Here is a 27,530-nt window from a genome sequence, read left to right as displayed (position 1 = left end):
TTTTATAGCTGACCTGTTATTTATTATTACTTTCTAACTCGGAAAGGCCTAGGAGGCGAAAGATTTTTTCACATGCAAAAAGTCAGGAATGCATTAGATCTGTCACTGAAACCGCTAACCCTGCCCTGCTTCAGCTCGGTTTCCCTTGCCGCATACTACCTGTGTATCCCTGGGCCTCTACGGGCCTCAGGCTCTGTGTCACTTCCTAAGATTGCGACGCCTCTGGAAGTGTTTTGTAAATCGGACAAAAAGAGCCCAGTCTTCGCCAAAGTTAGGCTCACGGTACCCCTACACACTTCTGGTCCAGCATCCGATGCGCAGGCGCAAGGGGGAGGGCGGCGAAAGCACGCTAAGAAGGGCGGGTCCCACGGTGCAGAGCGCGGGTCCGCTGCACGCAGGGTCAAAGGCGGCGCTGTCGCCCTGGAGACGGTTTACCAGCTGCCCGCGGCCACCGGCTCAGGTTCCTTTGCGGAAAACGCGGGGCCAAGAAGCTGAGGCTATGTCGGTTGCCGCCTCCTTCCCTAAGCGCGCGTCCTTCACTATGCGCGCGTCCTTTGCTGCAGCTGACGGCTTGCCTGAGACTGAGAACATCGCTGGGGAGCCGGAGAATACCTATATTCTGCGGCCTATTTTCCAGCAAAGGCGGGTAGAAGACGGGTTGTGGCGGAGGCGACCCTCGAGACTCCTGCCGGCCCCAGGCAGAGCTCGCCTAATAGCTAGGGTGTCTGGAAGGAGCGCGGCGCCGGGGTGGGGGGAAGGGGGGACGGGGGGAAGGGGGGACGGGGCGAAGCGGGCTATGGAGGATGGGGCGGGGCTAGAGGCGGAGGGGCGGGCAGGGGAGGAGCCCGGGTCATGGCGGAGGAACTTGAGAGGGCGGAAGAGGCGTGACCAGGGAAGGAAGGACTGGGCGGGAGAGGATGCGGTGCTGTTCCGCTTGGCCTTCCAGCTGCAGGGCACAGCAGAGGACCGGACCAGCGATTGCAGGGTTAGAGCGCTCGGAGGTAGTCCCTTAGAGTAGCGCAGTAGGGGTAGTTGACTCTCGGAGTTTCAGAAAGTGGACACACAGGAATTGGGATGGTTAGATGGCAGAAAACAAACGGCTTGCTTTGAATGCCATTCAGTTTTGAGGGTTCATGTGTGCCTAAGTGTGCCCAGAATGCGCTTACTCCTCTGCACGAGACCTGTATTTGTTCATATTATAGTCTTACCCAAGTAGTATCCAGAGGCTTTTGGCCTGCCACCCTGATACCTTCCCAGAATTAAGGCACTAAGTCTTGTGTAGAGGAGGGTCATGGTTGTAGGATCCATCAATAACTTCATTTTCCCAAGATAAAAAATTAAGACTTTCCCAAGCCCCTCCTCTGTTACTTGAAATTACATTCCCAAATCAAGTGCTTGGTGAATACTAGAAGCCAGGAACCTTAGTTATAATGTGATAAAAAGATTTAATGTAGCAATTTTCTGGTGGGTAGCGCGTGTGTGTAGTCACCTCAGTCGTGTCCGAGTCTATGCAACCCTATGGACTGTAGCGTGCCAGGCTCCTCTGTCCATGGGATTCTCCAGGCAAGAATATATGAGTGGGTTGCCGTGCCCTCCCCCAGGGGATCTTCCCAGCCCAGGGATCCAACACAAGTCTTTTATGTATCCTGCACTGGCAGGTGGATTCTTCACCACAAGGGCACCTGGCAAGTCCCTGGTGGCTTAGAAGGGACATTAAAAAAATATGCTGTTATCTTGGTTAAACATTCTAAATACATAGAATGCCCTTCACCTGTGTTTCTGTTGTAATACATAGCAAGATTAACAGCAAGTATATATTATGTAGAAATAACACTATGAGATTATTTGTGACTTGCTGAATGTCTTTGACATTTCCTGAGAGTGGAAAGGACTTAAAGGAAAAGCCAGATATAGTATGCTTGTTAATAGGAAAACCACATTTTGAACAGATCAAATCCTGTAAATTTATCCATTATTTAAAATTTGCCTGTGAGAATAAGCAGCCAAGAGACCAAAGAAAATAAAAAGTAGTAAGGGGCTACTAGTACTACCAAATATTAAGCTGCATTATAAGCTCAAAACTTAAAACATTCTGGTAACTTGGCACATGATAAACAAATCAACTGAGATACTATATAGCCCAGAAAAGGAACTTAGTGTTGTAATATGTAATAAATACAACTAAAATGCTAATAGTATTGTTAGGGTGGCTAAATTAGGGGATATTTTTTTCTCTGTCTTCATTTATCAGTAATTGATTTTTTCAAAAAATATTTGTCTGCTGGATGCTGTTCTAGAAGTGGGATATAACAATGAACAAAACAGATAAAAAATTCTGCCCTATGGAGCTTGTGTTGTAGTTAGGTCAGACCACAAACAAGATAATTACATAAGTGAACCATACAGTGTATCAGATAGTAATAAGTACTTGGAAGGGAGATAGATAAAGTGATATAGTAGGAAGGTGGTTTGAAGTTTTATAAAGGGTGGCTAGGGAAAGAGACTTTTGAATAAAGACTTGAAAGAAGTGAAGGAGCTAGATATGCATATAAAGAGAGGAACTGAACCTCTTACAGAGATTAACATCAAGTGCAGAAATACTGAAGTTTGCATGTCTGGTGTGGTCCAAGAACATACGGAAGGCTGGTGTGGCCTGAGTGGAGAGAATTAGCGACAAAGTAGTAGAAAACAAGGTCAGAGAGTTTACTAGGGTAGATCAAATGAGACCTTGCAAGTCACAGAATGTTGCTTTTACTCTGAGTGAGGAGAAAAATATTTGGGTATTTTAAACAGAGGAGTGTCATGATCTGACATATTTTAATAGCACCAGTCTAGTTACTATGTTGAGAACAGGTTTTGGGGGCAAAGGCAGACAGAGACTTGTGAGGAGGTCATGATAATCAGGAAAGAAGCAGTGGTAGCTTGGAGCAGGGTGGTGGTAGTTGACTGGTGAGTGATTGAATTTTAGGTTATTTTGAAGGTAGAATTGGTAAGATTTGCTCATGAATGGGATGAGGGCTCTGAGAAAGGCAACCACACTGACTCCAGGGTGTTTGGCTTGAGCAACTGGAAGAATGGAGTTACCATTGACTGAGATAACCTAGTTTTGGTGAGAAATGATTGGAAGCTCAGTATCGGGTGTACTAAATCTGAGTTGCCTCCTAGTCATCTGGATGGAGTACTGGTGGGAATATGTGGTCTGAAGTTTAGGGGAATGGTCCAGGCTGGAGATATGTTTGTGATATGACTTGTTTTCTTAACTTGTTTTTATTACTTTTATAATAAAAATATGAAAAAGAAGGATCAAATGATTGTAATGACAAAAACTGCAGGAAGTTGAGCTCTGAAGTTCAACTTTAAGTTTAGGATTTTGGAGTTACCAATTAGATGTTTTGAACTGATTCTTTTAGGTTCAGACCCTCTGTGGTTAAAGACTGTATCCATGCTGTACTCAAGGAGGAACTGGCCAATGCTGAATACTCTCCAGAAGAAATGCCTCAGCTCACAAAACATTTATCAGAAAATATTAAAGATAAATTAAAAGGTAATAGTGATGATAATTGGAAATGACTTGTTCCCTTCAAAATACAGTTTTACCAATTTATCTCCTTTATTTTTAAACAGGGGACATACCTTAGCTGTGGATTCTGTTAAACACAAATTTTTCTTCGGTGTTGGTCTTCTCAGTTATTTGGTAACTTTCACTCATGCAGGTTTTTGCATATGGTGGGAAAGAGCAAAGGTGTGAAATACCTAGTTGTACTGAACGACTATCCAAGATATCCCAGTATGCAGAAAGATCAGAAAGTACAGGGGCTCCTTTTCTCCTTTCCTCCATAACTTCTGATCTGCTGAGATATCAAGTCCTCAGCTTCTTATCATATCCTCCCAGATGGACCTCAGTCCATCTCTCTGGCCAAATGCTTAGCCACTTGCCCTACTCAGCTCCCCACTCCTGCCTCACTCTACACCTGCAGGGCTGATCTCATGCTTTTCCTCCTTGTTCTTTGTCTGTCTATCTCTCTTACTCTCTTTTGTTAATAATGTCATGCCATCTAAAAAGTCCTTTCTGTCTACCCTTTAAAAACTATTTATTTTGGCTGCACCTCATGGCTTGTGGAATCTTAGTTCCCCAGCTGGGGATTGAACGCAGGCCATGTCAGTGAAAGCCTGGAATCATAACAGGCCACCAGGAAACTCCCTACCTACCCTTTTTAAAAAATTCTTTTGGAGGGAAGAATGTCTTTGTAATCGTAGTACATTTTCATTGTAATAAACCTGGAAAATATACCTAATGTGTTTTTTAAAGTTATATAAAACCCTGTTAACCATGAGAGTTTCCATTTAATACTTTGATATATTTTCTTATTTTTAATAACATATCTTAATTTTTACAAATATAAAAAAATACAAAGAAGAAAATTGCAATTCTATTCTATTGCAATTCTATTCTATTGTAACTGTTAGTATATTAACATTGTTTTCAGATTTTTAATGAAATTCTGTTAAAATTATTGTAAAAAGTACATGCTTGTTATTAAAAGGTTAAAGTGTAAAAAGATAATTAAAATTAGAATAATCACTTCAAATGCCTACACCCATGAAGAATGATTAGTATTTCATAAATATCATACCGGAGCTCTTTTCTATGTATGCAGGCATGCGTGCTTAGTTGCTTCAGTTGTGTCTGACTCTTTGCGACCCCATGAACTATAGCCTGCCAGGCATCTCTGTCCATGAGATTCCCCAGGCAGGAATACTGGAGTAGGTTGTCATTTCCTCCTCCACGATATCTTCCTGACCCAGCTGATCTCCTGCATTGCAGGCATATTCTTTACCCACTGAGCCACCTTGGAAGCCCCTTTTCTATGTATATGTATGGATAAATACTTTAAAAACAATGATATAGTATAGGCTATTTCCCATAGCATTGTAGCATTTATTCTATATTTAAATAATCCCTTCACCATTCTATTTCCATTTCTGATTTCTTTTTTCTGGTTCATTTCTTACCTAATAAGATTTTGTTGTAAGGTTTTTCAGGAAAGGCTCAGAAATGCTTTATTCCCTAGATTCTTTCATGTTTGAGAATGTCTTTAAACCAAAATATATTTTGGATGAATATAATATTTTGAGTGTGTGGATCACAGTAAACTGTGGAAAATTCTTCAAGAGATGGGAATACCAGACCACTTGATCTGCCTCTTGAGAAATCTATATGCAGGTCAGGAAGCAACAGTTAGAACAGGACATGGAACAATAGACTGGTTCCAAATAGGAAAAGGAGTACGTCAACGCTGTATATTGTCACACTAGTTATTTAACTTCTATGCAGAGTACATCATGAGAAATGCTGGGGTGGAAGAAGCACAAGCTGGAATCAAGATTGCCGGGAGAAATATCAGTAACCTCAGATATGCAGATGACACCATCCTTATGGCAGAAAGTGAAGAGGAACTCAAAAGCCTCTTGATGAAAGTGAAAGTGGAGAGTGAAAAAGTTGGCTTAAAGCTCAACATTCAGAAAACAAAGATCATGGCATCCGGTCCCATCACTTCATGGGAAATAGATAGGGAAAGAGTGGAAACAGTGTCAGACTTTATTTTTTTGGGCTCCGAAATCACTGCAGATGGTGGCTACAGCCATGAAGTTAAAAGACGCTTACTTCTTGGAAGGAAAGTTATGTCCAACCTAGATAGCATATTCAAAAGCAGAGACATTACTTTGCCAACAAAGGTCTGTCTAGTTAAGGCTATGGTTTTTCCAGTAGTCATGTATGGATGTGAGAGTTGGACTGTGAAGAAGGCTGAGCGCCGAAGAATTGATGCTTTTGAACTGTGGTGTTGGAGAAGACTCTTGAGAGTCCCTTGGACTGCAAGGAGATCCAACCAGTCCATTCTGAAGGAGATCAGCCCTGGGATTTCTTTGGAAGGAATGATGCTAAAGCTGAAACTCCAGTACTTTGGCTACCTCATGTGAAGAGTTGACTCATTGGACAAGACTCTGATGCTGGGAGGGATTGGGGGTAGGAGGAGAAGGGGACAACGGAGGATAAGATGGCTGGATGGCATCACTGACTTGATGGATGTGAGTCTGAGTGAACTCCGGGAGTTGGTGATGGACAGGGAGGCCTGGTGTGCTGAGATTCATGGGGTCGCAAAGAGTCGGACACGACTGAGCAACTGAACTGAACTGAATATTTTGAGTTAATTTTTTTGAGAATCTTATATATAATCGCTTCACTGTCTTCTTGCATTAAATGTTATCATGGAGAAATCTGAGGCCAGTCTGATGTTCTCTGCAGAAAGACTCCTGTCCTTAACCTTGATGCTCAATAGCTTTTCTAGAGTATAGTTTGATATTGAGCATTTTATGTCTGTTAATCTGTGGATTTTATTCTTTCCATATTGGAGAAATTTTCTTGTATCTTTTTTTTTCTTGTACATTTCCAGCTCCATTTGTTAGATTATCTTCTTCAGGACACCAGATATCGATGTGTTGAATCACCTCTTGTCTACCACATTTATTATCTTTGCTGTGATTTCTTCCTTTTTTTTGACATATACTTCTGATTAAGTCAGTAATTCAATTTTCATTTGTGTCTGTCCTGTCTCTTGCCATTTGCAAGTGATTAGTTCTGCACTGATAGATATGGGTATTCAGTTTATTTCCTAGGCCTATAGTCTCCCTTTTCATCTTTCTGTTGTTTTGTAATCTGATTGAGTTCTTATTTTATTGAATTTGTAAGCTTATATTATGAATCAGCTGTGAGGAATTTCTCTTTGTTCCTTGATTTATGTTATCTCCTGGGTTGAGTTTTTTGGTCTTTTAAACAGTAAATTTCTTTTCTTGCTAGTTCTTTGGCTTGTTTTGCTGTTTTCCTTTTCCTTATTACCATTCAGCTTCTTTTCATTTTTGCTCTGATGTGGTATTGATGATTTTTTTTTTTTTTTTTACTTTTTAGCTTTTTTTTTTTTGCCGTCCTTCCACTGTATCTAAGACTATATTATTTTTCATCAGAACTATGTTTTAAGCTCTGGGCATTTAATATTCTAGCCACATTTATAAAGCATGGGTATGAGAAAAGGAGGAAGAGGAATGGATAGAGAAGGAGGAAGCTCAGCTGAGCTGTGTGCAGTGTTTTTAAAAAATAACTTGGGCTCTGTCTCCTTCTGCTGCTACTGCTGCTAAGTCACTTCAGTCGTGTCCGATTCTGTGTGACCCCATAGACGGTAGCCCACCAGGCTTCTCCATCCCTGGGATTCTCCAGGCAAGAACACTGGAGTGGGTTGCCATTTCCTTCTCCAATGAATGAAAGAGAAAAGTGAAAGTGAAGTCGCTCAGTTGTGTCCAACTCTTAGCGACCCCATGGACTACCGCCTACCAGGCTCCTCTGTCCATGGATTTTCCAGGCAAGAGTACTGGAGTGGGGTGCCATTGCCTTCTCCGATGAAAGTGAAAAGGGAAAGTGAAGTTGCTCAGTTGTGCCCAACTCTTAGCGAACCCATAGACTGCAGCCCACCAGGCTCCTCCATCCATGGGATTTTCCAGGCAAGAGTACTGGAGTCGGGTGCCATTGCCTTCTCCGATGAAAGTGAAAAGGGAAAGTGAAGTCACTCAGTCGTGCCCGACTCTTAGCGAACCCATAGACTGCAGCCCACCAGGCTCCTCCGTCCATGGGATTTTCCAGGCAAGAGTACTGGAGTGGGGTGCCATTGCCTTCTCCTTCTGAGACTTTGTTAAGTATCCTGAATTCAAGTTCATGTCCCTCAATGGAAGGGTACCTGTAAATGTTCAGATTATTTGCCTAATTTACCATATGATCCTGGAGCTTTTACTTTCATAAAAAAAGAATTGGCTCTGTCTCAATTTTGCCTATTTAACTTTTCCTTTTTTAAAAAATTTTACTGTTTCCATTTTTCTTTGGTCAGAAAAGAGGGAAGATAAAGATGCCCATTCAGTTTTCTGTCCCCAAAATTTGGTGTTGGAGAGAATTTTCAGGATTTTGCTGTTTTAGCAGTATAGTTTTGGGGGAGGTAGCTGAGTTGTCCTTGGCCATTCCATGTAATCCAGAATCTTTTGGTTTCTTTTCTATCTTACTGAAGAGCTTGTAGTTTTCTAAAGATCCCATGCACTATGTCTTTGCATGTACTGTGCCCCTCCATAGAATGGAGAGACATTGTTCGTTTGATAAAATCTCACTCATCTTTCAGGACCCAGCTCACTTATCGCATCCTCCAAGAAGTCTTTTCTGGTCATTCCTTCCCCATTGCCCAGTCAAAGGGAGGAGCCCCCCAGCCCTGTGCTCCTAATGTACCTTGTACATGCCACTCTTTGAATTACTTCTCTATGGCATTTTCATTTTATTTTCTGTGTTTGCCTTTCCAACTACTATGAGTTCTTTAAGGCAAGAAGGATGTCTTATTTACTTCTATGTCTCCAGGGCCTAGCTCAATACCCGACTTAGAGCAAGAGAGAAAGGAAGGAAGCAAAGACCTATTGAGAGACCGCTGTGGAAGAGAAATGGGTAGAGACAGGGGGAAACTTATCTCTTCTAACCTCACAACACTTCCAGGAGGAAGGTAGTGATACTCCCATTTAACAGTTGAGGGAGACTTAAACAGAAAAGTTAAATAACTTGTCTAAAGTTACACACTTATTAAGCTTACTGTTAGAATTTGTCCTCAAATCTCTCTGACTCCCAGACTTACAATCATACTCACTAAGTGTATAGACCAAATGCTTGTGTTCGTTATCAGGAAAATTTGTCTTCATTAAGTAATTTTGCCATGTATTTGCTTCTATATAACTTTCTTTTTTGTTTTTCTTTCCAGAAATGGGATTTGACCGATATAAAATGGTGGTACAAGTAGTGATTGGAGAACAAAGAGGAGAAGGTGTATTGTGAGTAGCTGGTTTTTCCTTTTGTTTTTATTTTTATAAATTTCTTATTGGGTATTCATCCTCTTGACAATTCAGTAAGATCCTGTCTTTGCCAGGATGTGAGGAAAGGACAGTGTAATAAAATGCATGTGTGAACTGAAGAGATCCTGGTACTGAGCAGTGAGGTTGACAGTCTGGGTAAGTTCCATGGGGTAACTCACTTTTCATAGTATCTGTAGGCTAATAAACCTTTGAGAGTTTATGTATATATGCTCCTAAGATAGTGTTGGATTATGTATATATGTTGCCTTGGTCTTACCATTCTCTTAATTTCTTTAAAATTGTCTGAGGGACAATTTTCATAGCTATTGCTATTGGCCTGGGCTTCTGTTTCTTTTTTTTTTTTTTTTATTAAAAACAGTTTTATTGAGATACAATTTACATATGTATTTGGAGAATGTCACCTGCCATGTCAGTAAACAAAGGATGTTACAGCTATCATGCCATCATCCACTGCACCCAAACCCAACTGTGCACCCTAAGGAGATTCAGGATGTGAAAGAGTAGGATACTGTTAAGGTGCATATCAAAGGAATGATTTCAATGGACCCAGACTCTCACATCTTCCCACACATAGAAAAGTGCTAAATCAATTAACTTGAGCTGTCTGGTTTTCTTTAATTAACAGTAATCTCTTATCTCTGCTGTTGATGTCTTGGTTTGTTTTTTTTTTTTGCAAAAACTCCTATATATCCTGGCTCCTCCTTTACCTCTTCAGAGCAGTCCCTCAGAGTTCTCTGAGAATCTGTCTTTTGGGCTTAAGTCCTCAGTATGTCTGCCAAATAAAACATAATTCTTAATCTTTAGGTTGTGCATTATTTTTTTCAGTTGACAATTTTGGAGACTGTGAAGGGAAGGGCTTCTGTTTCTTAAAGTTCACTCTGTTTTGGTTTTTTTTTTCCAGTCCCAATGTCAGTTACCCAACTTGTTTCTCTTATGTTTTTCTGATTATTCTCTCCTTCACTGATTCCTCTTTCCTGGCTACACCCCCAGCTGTGAACTTTCTTCAAGGCTCAGGTTTTATTCCACTGCTCTTCTCTGTCTATTTTCAATGAGGTCATTCATTTTCATGATATTAAACTGTCATTCCCATACTGACAAGTTCAGAATCTGTACTTCTTGTTTTTTCCTGTGCCCAAGTATTAATCTCCTATTTTCCTTTATAAACAGTGCCTAGTCTAGTATTTTGTAAGACAGTATGAAAATATTTGCTGGATGAATTAAAAAAAAAAACAACCCTGTAGATACTATCACTGAGAATTTTCACTGTAGATTGTTAGATTGGGAAAGGACTACAGATTTTTTCCAGTGTCTATTCCCCTTATTTTATGATGACACTTACAAGGTTCAGCATGATTTGCCCCAAATTATGTATTTGGCTGGTGTCAGGGTCACTGTACTCTTTACCGTGGTGTCCTCTTCCATTTGGTCAAAAAGCTTCAGGAGATTTCTTCACCACAAAGAAACTAGGAAATGCTTTATTATTCTGTCACCTCAGATTGCGATGGCACCCTACTCCAGTACGCTTGCCTGGAAAATCCCATGGATGGAGGAGCCTGGTAGGCTTCAGTCCATGAGGTCTCAAAGAGTCGGACATGACTGAGCGACTTCACTTTCACTTTTCACTTTCATGCATTGGAGAAGGAAATGGCAGCCCAATCCAGCGTTCTTGCCTGGAGAATCCCAGGGACGGCGGAGCCCGGTGGGTTGCCATCTGTGGGGTTGCACAGAGTCGGACACGACTGAAGCGACTTAGCAGCAGGAGCAGCACCTCAGATTCAGTGTGTTCAAATAGAGTTCCATATTTCTCTTTCCCTCCTCTTCCAAAATCAGTCAGACATTTTCATTTCTCTGTCTCCCGCAGTATTACCCAGGTCCCCCTGCTTAAAGTGTGGCGTCCTCTTTTATGTAGCCCTGACTACCTCACTGCACACACTATAACCTGGATGTCAGGGTTGCTTAGCTTCCCCTTATCAGCACTTCCAGACTCTGATCTCTCTCCTTTGCAATTCACACACAAGACTAGTGTCCCTGAAGTATGCCCTTACTTTTCTTAAACTCTGTAGAGTTTATTTCAAACCTTGTAAAGTATAAACGCCTCAAACTTGTCCTGACTGACTGTTAAATGTGATCAGGCCAAACTCTAAAGCATGGCATATAAGGCCTCCCTTCAGATCAGATCAGATCAGTCGCTCAGTTATGTCCGACTCTTTGCGACCCCATGAATCGCAGCACACCATGTCTCCCTGTCCATCACCAACTCCCAGAGTTCACTCAGACTCACGTCCATCGAGTCAGTGATGCCATCTAGCCATCTCATCCTCTGTCGTCCCCTTCTCCTCCTGCCCCCAATCCCTCCCAGCATCAGAGTCTTTTCCAATGAGTCAACTCTTCCCATGAGGTGGCCAAAGTACTGGAGTTTCTGCTTTAGCATCATTCCTTCCAAAGAAATCCCAGGGCTGATCTCCTTCAGAATGGACTGGTTGGATCTCCTTGCAGTCCAAGAGACTCTCAAGAGTCTTCTCCAACACCACAGTTCAAAAGCATCAATTCTTCGGCGCTCAGCCTTCTTCACAGTCCAACTCTCACATCCATACATGACCACAGGAAAAACCATAGCCTTGACTAGACAGACCTTTGTAGGCAAAGTAATGTCTCTGCTTTTGAATATGCTATCTAGGTTGGACATAACTTTCCTTGCAAGAAGTAAGCGTCTTTTAATTTCATGGCTGCAATCACCATCTGCAGTGATTTCGGAGCCCAGAAAAATAAAGTCTGACACTGTTTCCACTGTTTCCCCATCTATTTCCCATGAAGTGGTGGGACCGGATGCCATGATCTTTGTTTTCTGAATGTTGAGCTTTAAGCCAACTTTTTCACTCTCCACTTTCACTTTCATCAAGAGGCTTTTGAGTTCCTCTTCACTTTCTGCTATAAGGGTGGTGTCATCTGCATATCTGAGGTTATTGATATTTCTCCCGGCAATCTTGATTCCAGCTTGTGTTTCTTCCAGTCCAGCGTTTCTCATTTGCCACAATCAATGAACCAATATTTATGCATTATTATTAAAGTGCATATATTATTCCAGTTTCTTTAGTTTTTACCTAATGTCATTTTTCCAGTCTAGGATCCTATCTAGGGTACCATATTACATGTCTCTTGTTAGTCTTCTCTTGGCTATGACAGTTTCTCAGATATTCTTTGGTTTTGATGACCTTTGACAGTTTTGAGAGGTATGGGTAAGTATTTTGTAGAATGTCCCTCAAATGGGATTTGTTTGCTGATAATAAGCCTGGATTTATAAATTTTGGGGAGGAAGATCACAGAGGTAAAGTGCTGTTCTCATTGTATTATTTCAGGGTACATGTTGTTAGCATTACATGTTACTATTGATATTAACTTCGATACCTATCTGAGTAGTATTTGTCAGATTGTCCACTGTAAAGTTACTCTTTCTTTCCTTTCCCATACTGTACTCTTTACAAAGAAATCACTACGTGCCACCCGCACTTTAGGAGCAAACAGTTATACTCCACCTCCTTGAAAACAGAGTGTCTATACAAATGATTTGGAATTTTTCAGCATAGAAGATTTGTTTCTTCTTTCCCATTTATTTGTTTATTCATTCATTTATTTCAGTTTGGACTATGCAAATTTATAATTTGGATTATAATCCAGTTCTACTTTATTTATTTCATTGCTCAAATTGTTCCAGCTTTGGCCATTGGGAATTCTTTTGGTTGACTCCTGGGTCCCTTTTACATACCCTGCCATTGTGGGGTTTTTGAGCACATCCTTATTTACTGGCACTATAAGATATCTTATCTTATCCATTCCCTGCCCCAGCCCTAGAATCAGCCACTTCTCCAAGGAGCCTTGATTCATTTTATTGGATAATGGCATTAGATACCAAGATCTGGGTGCTATATATGGCTATTATCCTTTAAAATATTGCCTGTGCTTCCTTACTGTCTGCTGTCCTTTATGGACTCCAGTTACAAATATTTAGATCTTTTTATAGTAATAGACATATCTCTTGGAGAAGGCAATGGCACCCCACTCCAGTACTCTTGCCTGGAAAATCCCATGGATGGAGGAGCTTGGTAGGCTGCAGTTCCTGGGGTCTCTAAGAGTCGGACATGGCTGAGCGACTTCACTTTCACTTTTCACTTTCATGCATGGGAGAAGGAAATGGCAACCCATTCCAGTGTTCTTGCCTGGAGAATCCCAGGGATGGAGCCTGGTGGGCTGCCATCTCTGGGGTCGCACAGAGTCGGACACAACTGAAGTGACTTAGCAGTAGCAGACATATCTCTTATGATGCTATTGTCTGATTTTTTTGTTCTCTGTACTTCAGTTTGAGTATTTTTCTATTGACTTGTCCCTCAGTTCACTAATCCTCTTTTCTATTCTGTCTAATCTGATATTAATAAACCCACCAGCTGAACTCCTAACTTGTTGTTATATTTTACAAGTCTAGGATTTCCATTTAAAATCTTTTTTCATAGATTCTAATTGTCTAGTGAAATTATTTTTTAATCTATGTTCTCCATCCTCCCTCTCTCCTCTCTTTTTACATTTTGGTCTTAGCAGTGCTTACCCTTGTCTCTGAATTGTGTGTTAGCCTGTTTTCTTTGACTATTTTTTTGTCTTATTAATCTTTCATATGGCTCTGTCTCTTAGCATGCCTACTTTGAGTCCTGGATATTGTGTTAAAAATTGTAAAACTTGCAGATAATAGTATTTTCCTCCAGAAAAGGTTTACCATTCCTTTGTTATTCAGGTAGAATATGGTCTACTTACCTGAATCCAATAAGATACTGAGATGAGTTGAGGTTGGGTTGTTGCTGTTTTGATAAGGCTTTCTCCATCTTTACCTCACCCTTCTTTGTTGAATGTAGCCCTCCAGATCTTTCAACCAAGAACCTGGAGTGTTCATTGGAACTTGATCTACTGACTTTTAGTCCTTTTCTTCTGAGTGTTAAACTCCGCTTCATTCCAAAGGCTTTTTTTGTAACGAATTAGTTTCCTAGAAAAGCAAAAATATGTTCTTTTACGGTTCTGGAGATCCTACATTCAGAATGGGTTTTGTTGAGCTAAAATCAAGGTGTTGGCAGGGCTGTATTCCTCTTGGAGGCTCTGGGGGAGGGTTCACTCCCTTGCCTATTCCATCTTCTAGAGGCCACCTGCATTCCTCAGCTCAAAACCCTTCCTCCATCTTCAATGCCAGTAGCATTGTGTCTTCAAATGTCTCTCTGACCCTGACCCTCCTGCCTCCCTCTTTCTTTTATAAGGACTCATGATTACATGGAACCCACCTGGATAATCTCCCCATATTAATATCATTAGTTATACATCTGTAAAGCCATTTTTGCCATGTAATATCACATTCACAGGTTCTGGGGCTTAGGACATAGACATATTTGGCCATTATTTTGCCTACCATGTTTAGCTTTTTAGGTTCCTGCATGCACAGTTTCAGAATTTAACACATGTCTTGAGGGGGAATCTACCATGTGACAGGCTCAGTTCTACTCTCTCCTTTTTCACAGGGATCTTGGCCCCTTCACGTCTCCAGTTTTATGCCACCCCCAACTCCCCAGCCCTGCAAGACTGCCAGCAGTCCTGCTGATTTTTTTTTTCCCTCAGTAATTGGTCCTTTTCCTGGACAAAGCCCAGGCTCTCAGCCTCTGGCTCTGTGCTTAGAGTTGGTAAGTGCCCCAGGGAGAACTTTGCTTCAGAGTTTCAGCTTACTTCATGTGGTTCACCTTTCTCTGGAATTTTGGCTCTCCTAGTCTTTATTTCCTTCAGCAGCTCTCTGATCCATTTTATTTATTTTTTCTAATTGACTTGGTGGGAGCATTTGGGCACCTACAAACTGCTCCATCATATTTCTTCTAAGTCTTTTGACATAATTTTATAAATATATATATACATAAATATATAAAAATGTGTATATGTATATATATTTAAATGAATATAACATTCTTTTTTATATAGCCAAGGGTTTTGAAATGATTTAAGTATCCCAGGTTTATCTTGTACATTTTCAGCCACAGTCTAGAACTGGCCATTTTTCCAAGGAGCTCTGATTCCTTTTTTTGGGAAACTGTGTAAAGAGACTGCAATTCGAAAGTAAAATTGTGTTTTGTGCATCTGTGTATCATTTACACCTAGCACTTTGCTTATGTATAATACTCAACAAATACTGGTTAAATACATTTTTATATTCATTCTTACACTTGGTTCTATTCAGCTTAAGTACTGCTTCCTTCATGAAATCTTCTTCGGCTTTTTGTCCTCTCTAAATTCTCTAAAATTCTTCAGCACTTCTACAGATTTAATTCAACTATTGTGCAACTTGGACTTGGAGGCTTGGCATAGATAGACAATATAATCCCTTTTAATCCTAAATAACCTATAACAGCACCAACAATACATTGTCTTATTCTTTTGATGAGTATTATTTTTTTTCACCAAATTAAGTTGAGAATTGTTTAAGGACAAAGCCAGGTTTTACTGATTCTGGACATATGATACTTGCTAAATAAATACTTGTTGATTGATCTGTTAAGTATATTAATTTGATCCATCCTGTTACAATTTGGAAATAGGTAGAACTTTTTGGATTTAAGAATGTGTGAAATATTAGTCTGGGGGGAGCTATTCTATGTAAAAGTCAGGGGAAAAAGGCTTTTAAAATTGAACGAATATAGTATGGTATATGTGTATCTTTCTCTACAGACTTGAAGCTGAACTGCTGCTGCTGCTAAGTCACTTCAGTCGTGTACTGCCTAGGTTCAAAGCCAACCTTTGTCACTTACTATATATTATAAATGACTTTAGACAAATTTATTAATTTCTCAGTTTCCCTATTTATTAAATGGGTATATTAATAGTACCTATCTCATAGGATTAAGTAAGTTAATAAAGCACTTAGACCAATGAGGCACAAAGTAGTGTTCAATAAATGTTAATGATGAATCATATACATACATTGAAAAAAAAAGAACATTTAAAATTACTTTTTAAAACTTATTATATTCTGAATATCTTTTCATGTTCTTAAAAGATTTTATTTTTTAATCTTTAATGGCTGCACAGAATTTCATTCTAAGAAATACCATAATTTCATTTAGTAATCTAAAACTTCTTCATATTTGTTTCCATTTTCAAATAGACTTTTATTTTGACTGACATTTGTTCTTATCCATTAACTGGGGAGAGGAGAATGGCTAATTTTAGAATTTAGAGGCAGCATAGCATCCTGTAGAGATAATACTGGATAGAATTAGTTAGAAGATTGAATTCTAGTTTAGAATTGTCCCTTTCTTCTCTAGGATCCTATGCACTGATCAGTTCAGTCACAACTCTTTGCAACCCCATGGACTGCAGCACGATAGGCCTCCCTGTCCATCACCAACTCCCGGAGTTTACTCAAACTCATGCCCATTGAGTCGGTAATGCCATCCAACCATCTCATCCTCTGTCCTCCCCTTCTCCTCCCGCCTTCAGTCTTTGCCAGCATCAAGGTCTTTTCAAATGAGTCAGTTCTTCACATCAGGGGGCCAAAGTATTGGAGTTTCAGCTTCAGCATCAGTCTTTCCAATGAATAATCAGGACTGATTTCCTTTAGGATGGACTGGTTGATATCCTTGAAGTCCAAGGGACTGTCAAGAGTCTTCTCCAACACCACAGTTCAAAAGCATCAATTCTTCAGCACTCAGCTTTCTTTATAGTCCAACTCTCACATCCATACATGACCACTGGAAAAACCATGGCCTTGACTAGATGGACCTTTGTTGGCAAAGTAATGTCTCTGCTTTTTAATATGCTATCTAGATGGTCATAGCTTTTCTTCCAGGGAGCAAGCATCTTTTAATTTCATGGCTGCAGTCACCATCTGCAGTGATTTTGGAGCCCCCCAAAATAAAGTCAGCCACTGTTTGCACTGTTTCCCCATCCACTTGCCAGGAAGTGATGGGACCGGCTGCCATGATCTTAGTTTTCTGGATGTTGAGCTTTAAGCCAAGTTTTCACTCTCCTCTTTCACTTTCATCAAGAGGCTCTTTAGTTCTTTTTCACTTTCTGCCATAAGGGTGGTGTCATCTGCATATCTGAGGTTATTGATATTTCCCCTGGCAATCTTGATTCCAGCTTGTGCTTCTTCCAGCCCAGCGTTTCTCATGATGTACTCTGCGTATAAGTTAAATAAACAGGGTGACAATATACAGCCTTGATGAACTCCTTTTCCTATTTGTGAACCAGTCTGTTGTTCCATGTCCAGTTCTAACTGTTGCTTCCTGACCTGCATACAGGTTTCTTAAGAGGCAGGTCAGGTGGTCTGGTATTCCCATCTCTTTCAGAATTTTCCACAGTTTATTGTGATCCACACAGTCAAAGGCTTTGGCATAGTCAATAAAGCAGAAATGGATGTTGTTCTGAAACTCTCTTGCTTTTTTGATCATCCAGTGGATGTTGGCAATTTGATCTCTGGTTCCTAGAACAGATTGGACTAAATAATTTGTTTGGTCCTTTCCAGACCTTCCTTCTCATATTATTGTGCAGGAATTGAGCCCATTTTATTAGCCATAAGTCTAGGTATTATTTCCTCTAAAAGTCTGACCTGAAATAATCTTTAACAGAGCTTTCCACCTTGACTGCCATAGACTTCAAGAGCCACTGAGCAGCCAGTCAGAGTCTGAGGCTACTAGACCCCTGGGCCTGTTACCTCCAGCTTCAAGCCGCCTCATCTGACTCCAGTCCCCTCTAGTGTACCCAGGATCTTTTGCTATACAAATATGATTTTCTATATGTCATCTCATTCTGTGAAAAGATTTGGAAGCACTGATATGTAAGAATGTATCATGGGAAACTTGTTTATGGCAGATATATGTGGTTCAGGTCCTTGTTATATTGTTGATAATTCTCTACTCTTTGACTTTTTAGCATGGCTGCTCGCTGTTTCTGGGATGCTGACACTGACAACTGTACTCATGATGTTTTCATGAATGTAAGTCTATTGGAAACCTTTTTTGCCTATCTTAAGGACACTTGGGCATTCCAGATCAAATCCCTTAATATTTGTTAAGATATGGCGACACTTTATTTAATTTATTTTGGCCTCGCAGCATGTGGGATTTTAGTTCCCCAACCAGGGATTAAACCCATGCCTCCTGCATTGGCAGTGTGGAGTCTTAATAACCAAACTGCCAGAGAAGTTCCTGAGGCCACTTTAGTTTTAGACATTTGTCTGACACTACTTCTAGATAAGATGATTTTACTGTCCATTTGTGTTATTAAAGCAGAAGCCTAGTGTGCTGCTTATGGATAAGGACACTTTTATATCTACTGATGATGTAACTCTTCACAAATTTGAATGTAGAAATAGCATACTACTTATTTGGTGCTAACAGACAGCAGTTTGTTAAGCTGCAAAGAAATTTGGGTGGCAGGGATTCCATGAGCAAAGGTGATTTTTCTTTCAGTAATAAAATTAATTACTTTCTCTTAAAGCTATTTAGTAAAACTAAGCAAAAGTATAGAGGAATTTTTATCAAGAAGTTTCATTTAAACATTGGGACATTATTGACATGAACGTTTCATGTATTTTAAACATATGTTGTTATTTTATGCTTATTTCCAGTAAGGATCCTGTCTTCTATTCAAATGCCCTCAGGGTGTGAGTTAGTAGAGTCAGACTTAAAGTATAGTAGAGTAGAATAGAACTAGATTGAGTGAATTGGGAGAGGTCCCATTTCTAGTGCTGTAACTTTCTAATTGAATGACTTTAGGTAAGTCATTGAGCTTTTCTCTGATTGTATCAGTAATATTAGAAAGCTATATTAGATATTCCTAAAGACTGGCTATGGGTGACTAAGAATAATTTGAGGAACTTGTTTAAAATATAGGTGCCTGGGCTCTGCTCAATAAATTCTGATCAAATAAGCCAGGGGTTGAATCAGGGAATCTGATTCTTTAAAAAAGTTCTCCACATGATTATCTTACTTCCAGGTATAGAAGCTGCTGGTGCAGATGATCCTAAGGTACCTTTTAGCTCTAAAATTCTATGGTCCTACCAAAGTTTTATTTTATGCTCAACTAACCTGAAGATCACAGGATGGACAGTGGGAAAGGGTTAGTCACTCAGTTGTGTCCGACTCATACCGACTGTAGCCCTCCAGGCTTCTCGTCCATGGAATTCTCCAGGCAAGAATACTGGAGTGGGTATCCATTTCCTTCTACAGGGGCTCTTCCTGACCCAGGGATTGAACCCTGGAACCCAGGTCTCCCGCATTGCAGGTAGATTCTTTACCGTCAGAGCCACCAGGGCAGTGGGAAGTACTATGCAAATCTTCAAATATCAGCTCTCTGGGAGAAGGGTCAAACTCAGGTGGTGGTTTTCCCTGCTCTTTGAAAACCGCATATTTCCCTGAGTCCTTATATGATACAATTCATTCATTCAACAAATAATCCTGAGCTCCTATTATGTGCCTTATATTTTAATGTTTTGATTTTGTTATAATCTGTTATTACATTTAGAAAGTAGAGAAGAAAGTAGGGTATAACCCATAGCTCAGTTCCTTTATTGCTAGGAATAAAATGGTGCACTAGGATGACCCAGAGGGATGGTATGGGGAGGGAGGAGGGAGGAGGGAGGAGGGATCAGGATGGGGAACACGTGTATATCTGTGGTGGATCATGTTGATATATGGCAAAACCAATACAATATTGTAAAGTTAAAAAATAACACACACACACACACACACACACACACACACAAAGACAGTCATGATTTCAGCTGGTCAAGAGCTTATAAACCCATGGAGACTAGACAATACTCATATTAACCAATATGCAATTTAAAATTTTACTTATTAATTATTACTTAGTAAAGATGATCAGGATCTGGATTTAGAATATAGGATTAATGGGGTAAGTGTCTAAAAGTCATTTTTGAGAGCCTGGTCTAGGTTGCTGACTTAGTCTACTATATCTTTAGTTCAGTTTATTGAGTGTTTATTTAGGCTTCATTTTTCAGTGCTTAAAGTATTTTGTTTATTTGGGAGAAGATCCCAGGAAGGGCCAGTAGGAGTTCAGGAAATGAGAGAGGGGAGAGAAAAGCATATTATTGAACTGATTACTGTGGATAGCCAGGGCTCAATTCCTGTGAAGAACTCTGGGTGGCACTGGAAGAACAGTGCCAATCAAAGGTGGGGTCTTTAAGACCAATGCCAGTCTACAAATTGTTTGGTATATGTCTTCAAAAAGATAAGTACATAAATTATGTGTAAGGGTTTAGAAACTCTCATGGAATTTGACAGAGTAATTTTATGTTCATTGAGTCTAATTAATAAGAAGTTTAGGTTGTATTTGTATGTTTCTTTTTTCATTTCATTTTCTTAGTTAATAACTTTTATTTTATTTTATGAAAGTATCATTCATAAGGGATTGGAAATTAAAACAAACAAAAAATAGGTGCTCCTCACCACAGACAGTACTATTTTATTTTATTTTAGTGATACATATTTTATTGAAGTATGGTTGACTTACAGTGTTTCAGATGCACAGCAAGGTGATTCAGTTATACATATACACATACATTATTTTTTAAATTATTTGACATTATAGGTTATTACAAGATATTGACTATAGTTCCCTGTGCTATACAGTAAACCTCTGTTGCTTGTTGCATATCTATTTATTTAAATTAGGAATCTGGCATTCTATTCATACTAAGTCAAACAAGTGGAATCAAAGTGTCATAAATTTTTTAGTTAGGCAAAAATTCATAAGTTTTCTAAAATACGTATATTATACATATTATTTGTATGTAAGTTTACAAAAGCTTTTCTACTATGCTTGAGAAAGAACATCAAAAGAAAAAAGGAAATGGAGTAATTGGTAAACATAAACTAAATGAAACAGGAGCGCTGAATATGAAATAGAAAAAGTGAAACAAACTAGAAAGAAATAAAGATAATCATATAGTCCAATTGTTTTTAAACATGAATGCTCATTAGAAACATATTTGGAGCTCTGGAGAAAGAAAAAGCAATACCCAGGCATTTGTATTTTTTAAAAATTTCCAAGATATTTCTGATATGCATCTGGATTTTAAAAAGTGATTACAGGATATAGAGTGCTATTATTTTCCTATTGACCAATCATGATACAGTGGTATTAAGTGAATAATAGTTACATAAACACAATAGTAAAAGATGTTTATCAGTTTTTACAGTCAGTAGCCAGACAAAAAATAAAAGCCAACCATAATGGCAACATGATTAACCTAATAATATAAAATAATTACATACAATTTGGGGAGGTCAAGCAAAGTGATGTGGTAAGTAGAAGTACATCATCCATGCACATGTTTTCATCTGCCAAGCAGGTCTGTGTCTTTTGGTTAGTGCATTTAATCCTATTACCATTTTCTTAATTGTTTTAGGTTTCTTTTCTTTTTTTTTTTAGAAATTTATTTATTTTTATTTTTTTAATATAAATTTATTTATTTTAATTGGAGGCTAATTACAATATTGTATTGGTTTTGCCATACATCAACATGAATCTGCCACGGGTGTACATGTGTTCCCCATCCTGAACCCCCCTCCATCTCCCTCCCCATACCATCCCTCTGGGTCATCCCAGTGCACCAGCCCCAAGCATCCTGTATCCTGCATCGAACCTGGACTGGCAATTCATTTCATATATGATATCATACATGTTTCAATGCCATTCTCGCAAATCATCCCACCCTCTCCCTCTCCCACAGAGTCCAACAGACTGGAGCCTATTATACAGAGTGAAGTAAGCCAGAAAGAAAAACACCAATACAGTAATTTAGAAAGATAGTAACGATAACCCTGTATGTGAGACAGCAAAAGAGACACAGATGTATAGGTTTATTTTCTGTAGGTCTTTGCCTTCTCTGTGTTTCCTGCCTAGAGAAGTTCCTTTAGCGTTTGTTGTAAAGCCGGTTTGGTGGTGCTGAATTCTCTTAACTTTTGCTGGAAAGCTTTTGGTTTCTCCATCAAATCTGGATGAGAGGCTTGCTGGGTAGAGGCTTCTTGGTTGTAGGTTCTTCCCTTTCATCACTTTAAATATATCGTGCCATTCCCTTCTGGCTTGTAGAGTTTTTGCTGAGAAATCAGCTGATAGCCTAATGAGAGTTCCCTTGTATGTTATTTGTCCTTTTTCCTTTGTTGCTTTTTTTATTTTATCTTTAATTTTTGTCAGTTTGATTACTATGTGTCTTGGTGTGTTCCTCCTTGGGTTTATCCTGCCTGGGACTCTGTGCTTTCTGGATCTGGTTGACTATTTCCTTTCCCATGTTATGGAAGTTTCCAGCTATTATCTCTTTGAATGTTTTCTCAGGGCCTTTTTCTCTCTCTCTTCTCCTTCTGGGACCCCTATAACGTGAATGTTGGTGAGTTTACTTTTGTCCCAGAGGCCTCTTAGACTCTCTTCATTTCTTTTCATTCTTTTCTCTATATTTTGTTCTGTGGCAGTGATTTACACCCAGTCATTTATTTATTCTTGTGCTTCAGTTATTCTGCTGGTGATTCCTTCTAGTATATTATTCATCTCTGTTTGTTCTTTAGTTCTTCTAGGTCTTTGGTAAACATTTCTTGCATTTTCTCCATTGTTTTCCTGAGATTCTGGATCATCTTGACTATCATTATTCTGAATTCTTTTTCTGGAATGTTGCCTGTGTCCACTTCATTTAGTTGTTTTTCTGGGTTTTGATCTTGTCCCTTCATCTGGGACAAACCTTTCTGCTTTTTCATCCTGATTAACTTTATGTAATGTGGTTTTGTTTTAACTGCTGTGGGTCTGTGGTTCTTCCTGCTTCTTCTGTCTGCCCTCTGATGGAGGAGGCAAAGAGGTTTGTGTAAGCTTCCTGATGGGAGGGGCTGGCAGTGTGAAAAACTGGGTCTTGCTCTGGTGAGACAGAGCCTTGCTTTAATCCAATTATCTGCTGATGGGTGAGATTGCCCTCCCACCCTAGTAGTTGTTTGGCCTGAGGCAACCCAGCCCTGGGGTCTGTGGGCTCTATGGTAGGGTTAATGGCGAACTCCAAGAGGGTTTATGCCAAGGGGGACCTTCCTGGCCTGCTGCTTTCAGTGCCCCATCCCTGTGGTGAGCTTCTTCCAACCCATGCCTCCACAGGAGACCCTCCAACACTAGCAGTCTCCTATGGGGTCACTGCTCCTTTCCTCTGGGTCTTGGTACATACAAGATCTTGTTTGTGCCTTCCAAGACTGGTGTCTCTGTTTCCCCCAGTCCTGTGGAAGTCCTATAATAAGATGCCACTGGCCTTGAGGTCAAATTCCCTGGGGATTCCTAGTTCCTTTGTCTGATCTGAAAGCTGGTAAGCCTGACGTGGGGTTCAGAACCTTGACAACAATATGGGAACTTTTTTGGTATTATTATTCTCCAGTTTGTGAGTCACCTACCTGGTGAGTATGGTATTTGATTTTATAATGATTGTGCCCTTCCTACCATCTAGCTGAGGTAGAAATTGCTAGGCAGTGAGTGTAGGACTCTGAGACCTCAGTCTTGTTTTCATAAACATCTGGCTCCATTAGCCTAAAGTTATACCCTTTCTCCCAATTCCTGGAATGTGTGCTTGGTGTGACAAATCATCAGCACTCAGATCCAGGGAAGGGAAGTAACTAACTTCTGTTCCATATGCCTGAGGAAAAAACAACTGATGATCATTAATCTTAAGCCCATACATCAAAGTCAGTTCAGTTGCTCAGTTGCTCAGTCTGACTCTTTGCAACTCCATGGACTGCAGCATGCCAGGCCCCCCTGTCCATCACCAACTCCCAGAGTTTACTCAAATTCACATCCATCGAGTTGGTGATGCCATCCAGCCATCTCATCCTCTGTCGTCCCCTTCTCCTCCTGCCTTCAATCTTTCCCAACATCAGGGTCTTTTCAAATGAGTCAGCTGTTCGCATGAGGTGGCCAAAGTATTGGAGTTTCAGCTTCAGCATCAGTCCTTCCAATGAATATTCAGGACTGATTTCCTTTAGGATGGACTGGTTGGATCTCCTTGCAGGCCAAGGGACCCTCAAGAGTCTTCTCCAACTCCACAGTTGAAAAGCATCAATTCTAAGGCACTCAGCTTTCTTCACAGTCCAACTCTCACATCCATACATGACTACTGGAAAACCATAGCTTTGACTAGATGGACCTTTGTTGGCAAAGCAATATCTCTGCTTTTTAATATGCTGTCTAGGATGGTCATAGCTTTTCTTCCAAGGAGCAAGCATCTTTTAATTTCATGGCTGCAGTCACCATCTGCAGTGATTTTGGAGCCAGTCAAAATAAAGTCTCTCACTGTTTCCATTGTTTCCCCATATATTTGCTGTGAAGTGATGGGACCAGATGCCATGATCTTAGTTTTCTGAATATTGAGTTTTAAGCCAACGTTTTCACTTTCCTCTTTCACTTTCATCAAGAGGCTCTTTAGTTTTTCTTCACTTTCTGCCATGAGGGTGGTTTCATCTGCATATCTGAGGTTATTGATATTTCTCCCAGCAGTCTTGATCCCAGCTTGTGCTTCATTCAGTCCAGCATTTCCCATGATGTAACTTGCATAGAAGTTAAATAAGCAGGGTGATAATATACAGCCTTGATGTACTCCTTTCCCAGTTTGGAACCAGTCTGTTGTTCTATGTCCAGTTCTAACTGTTGCTTCTTGACCTGCATACAGATTTCTCAGGAAGCAGGTAACGTGGTCTGGTATTCCCATCTCTTTAAGAATTTTCCACAGTTTGTTGTGATCCATACAGTCAAAGGCTTTGGTTTAATCAATAAAGCAGAAATAGATGTTTTTCTGGAATTCTCTTGCTTTTCCTATAATCCAGTGGATATTGGCGATTTGATATCTGGTTCCTCTGCCTTTTCTAAATCCAGCTTGAATATCTGGAAGTTCATGGTTCACGAACTATTGAAGCCTGGCCTGGAGAATTTTGAGCATTACTTTGCTAGCGTGTGAGATGAGTGCAATTGTGTGGTAGTTTGAATATTCTTTGGCATTGCTTTTCTCTGCTATTGGAATGAAAACTGACCTTTTCCAGTCCCGTGGCCGCTGCTGAGTTTTCCAAAATCGCTGGTATATTGAGTGCAGCACTTCAACAGCATCATCTTTTAGGATTTGAAATAACTCAACTGGAATTCTATCACCTCCACTAGCTTTTTTTGTTGTGAAACACAACTGATGATTATTAATCTTAAATCCATACATCTGGTCCGTTGTAAAATGGCCAGGTGGCATGAAAAAGGGTGGTAAGTTAATCCAAGGATCAAGAGAAGCCATAAAGATGTTAAGCTAAGCATCTTGATCTTTAAACTGATTAGTTAAAAATGATGTATTTTAAGGACAGGAGCTAACCAAAAATGTACAGATTAAGGATATAAATACTGCTGTTAGTCCCACCTTTGGGTGACTCTCTACCCCCTTCTCAGTGTTTATGCTGAGAGCTTTGTACTTTCCTTCTCTTTAATAAATCCTGTTTGCTTGCTACCCTAAGTGTTTGTGTGTTCGTGAAGTTCATTCTTCGGCTCCAGAAACAAGAACTTGGATTCCCATTTCATCTCTACAGCTTCTTCTTTGTTTTTGATGTGGGTTACCTTTTTTTCAGTGGGTTCCAATGTCCTCCTGTCTATGGTTATTCAGCAGTTAGGTGCCAGATAGCATTATTTTAGAACACAATAATCCCACCCAAGAAGCCAGGGAACTGGGTTAACTGAAGAATTTGCTTTTGGTTAATAATCACGTACTTGAACTCATATTTTCTTGCATCATTGCCAGGCTGGAGGTGAGGTTGATGGATGGGTTAGGATGTACTAAGGCATTCAGAAAACTAAGATCATGGCATCTGGTCCCATCACTTCATGGAAAATAGATGGGGAAACAGTGTCAGACTATTTTTGGGGAGCTCCAAAATCATTGCAGGTGGTGATTGCAGCCATGAGATTAAAAGATGCTTACTCTTTGGAAGAAAAGTTATGACCAACCTAGATAGCATATTAAAAAGCAGAGACATTACTTTGCCAACAAAGGTCCATTTAGTCAAGGCTATGGTTTTTCCAGTGGTCATGTATGGATGTGAGAGTTGGACTGTGAAGAAAGCTGAGTGCCTTAGAATTGATGCTTTTCAACTGTGGAGTTGGAGAAGACTCTTGAGGGTCCCTTGGACTGCAAGGAGATCCAACCAGTCCATTTTAAAGGAGATCAGTCCTGGGTGTTCATTGGAAGGACTAACGCTGAAGCTGAAACTCCAATACTTTGGCCACCTCATGTGAAGAGTTGACTCATTGGAAAAGACCCTGAAGCTGGGAGGGATTGGGGGCAGGAGGAGAAGGGGACGACAGAGGATGAGATGTCTGGATGGCATCACCGATTTGATGGACATGAGTTTGAGTAGACTCAGGGAGTTGGTGATGGACAGGAAGGCCTGGAGTGCTGCGATTCATGGGGTCGCAAAGAGTTGGACACGACTGAGCGACTGAACTGAGTTGAGGCATGTTGCTGCTGCTGCTGCTGCTAAGTCACTTCAGTCGTGTCCGACTCTGTGTGACCCCATGGACTGCAGCCTACCAGGCTTCTCCGTCCATGGGATTCTCCAGGCAAGAACACTGGAGTGAGTTGCCATTTCCTTCTCCAATGCATGAAAGTAGAAAGTGAAAGTGAAGTCGCTCAGTCATGTCCGACTCCTAGCGACCCCATGAACTGCAGCATATCAGGCTCCTCCATCCATGCGATTTTCCAGGCAACAGTACTGGAGTGGTGTGCCATTGCCTTCTCCCTGAGGCATGTTGAACACCTCTAATAAGTACCTAAAACATGTTTTAACAAATTTATAGGATATGGAGCACATTTTCAGATTCTGAGTTAATAGGTGGACAATTATATTTTATCAGTTAAGGACAAACAACTGGACATCATTTGTCCTTATCCAGAATTTATGACAAGGTGCTGTATTTTCATTATCTGTGATACTGTAATATGCTTGGATTTGGTAATGCATATACTTTAAGAAACTCAAAGCATTTTAATTGTATTATTTCTTTGATAAATATCAGGAAAAATGGGAATACTTATTTTAAGAATAAACATTACGTAAAGTACATTAGCTTGCATTATGTTTCTTCATTCAGAAAATCTATTATTATTTTTTTTTCATTCAGAAAATCTATTATTTAACCATCCTACCCTTTTAGTTAGCGACTTTGTAGCTATCCTGAGGCAAGAAAATCTCTAGCTATACTCTGGAAAATCTGTTTCTTGAAGAAAGAAAGTCGTCATGATTGAGAACTGGTAAAGATCTGAGATGATGTTAATTTCACATCTGTGCTGTCCTTTGGTACTAACTGAAATACTAACAATGGATTCATCTTTGCTTTCTTTTTTTTTTTAGGACAGTTTATTCTGTGTTGTAGCGGCATTTGGCTGTTTCTACTATTGAATCTTGAAAGCTGGAAAAAGATATGACTATGAAGAAATATGAACTTTTTTACATTGTTAAATAAATATCTTGACAAAATAAAGTGAACAGTTTGGCAACTGA

At 40.0% G+C, this 27,530-nt stretch overlaps 1 protein-coding gene across 3 annotated transcripts; it reads left to right on the top strand.

Moving 5' to 3' along the window:
- Positions 1-336: 336 nt before the first annotated feature.
- DYNLT2B (dynein light chain Tctex-type 2B) lies at positions 337-27,530 on the top strand. 3 transcript variants are annotated; one of them, XM_055568552.1, is made up of 5 exons: positions 340-642; positions 3,411-3,544; positions 8,835-8,904; positions 17,893-17,956; positions 27,381-27,530. In XM_055568552.1, the coding sequence occupies exons 1-5, from the start codon at positions 500-502 to the stop codon at positions 27,426-27,428; spliced, it is 459 nt and encodes a 152-aa protein (XP_055424527.1). In that variant the 5' UTR covers positions 340-499; the 3' UTR covers positions 27,429-27,530. The 3 variants fall into 3 exon arrangements, with proteins under 3 accessions (XP_055424528.1, XP_055424527.1, XP_055424529.1); XM_055568554.1 differs by lacking the exon at positions 340-642 and adding an exon at positions 859-985; XM_055568553.1 differs by lacking the exon at positions 17,893-17,956 and having other exon boundaries at positions 337-642.

This window comes from Bubalus kerabau, chromosome 2 (assembly GCF_029407905.1).
Source record: "Bubalus kerabau isolate K-KA32 ecotype Philippines breed swamp buffalo chromosome 2, PCC_UOA_SB_1v2, whole genome shotgun sequence".
In the NCBI taxonomy this organism is placed as follows: domain Eukaryota; kingdom Metazoa; phylum Chordata; class Mammalia; order Artiodactyla; family Bovidae; genus Bubalus; species Bubalus kerabau.
The sequence above is the reverse complement of the archived record's forward strand: the minus strand, read 5'-3'. Positions and strand labels throughout refer to the sequence as shown.

Bases quoted from the DNA above. Each gene is read 5' to 3' on its own strand.
- DYNLT2B (XM_055568552.1), top strand. From the start codon at position 500: ATGTCGGTTGCCGCCTCCTTCCCTAAGCGCGCGTCCTTCACTATGCGC. The intron at 643-3,410 runs GCGGGTAGAAGA...TGATTCTTTTAG, and splicing joins CGGCCTATTTTCCAGCAAAG to GTTCAGACCCTCTGTGGTTA. The intron at 17,957-27,380 runs GTAAGTCTATTG...TTTTTTTTTTAG, and splicing joins CTCATGATGTTTTCATGAAT to GACAGTTTATTCTGTGTTGT.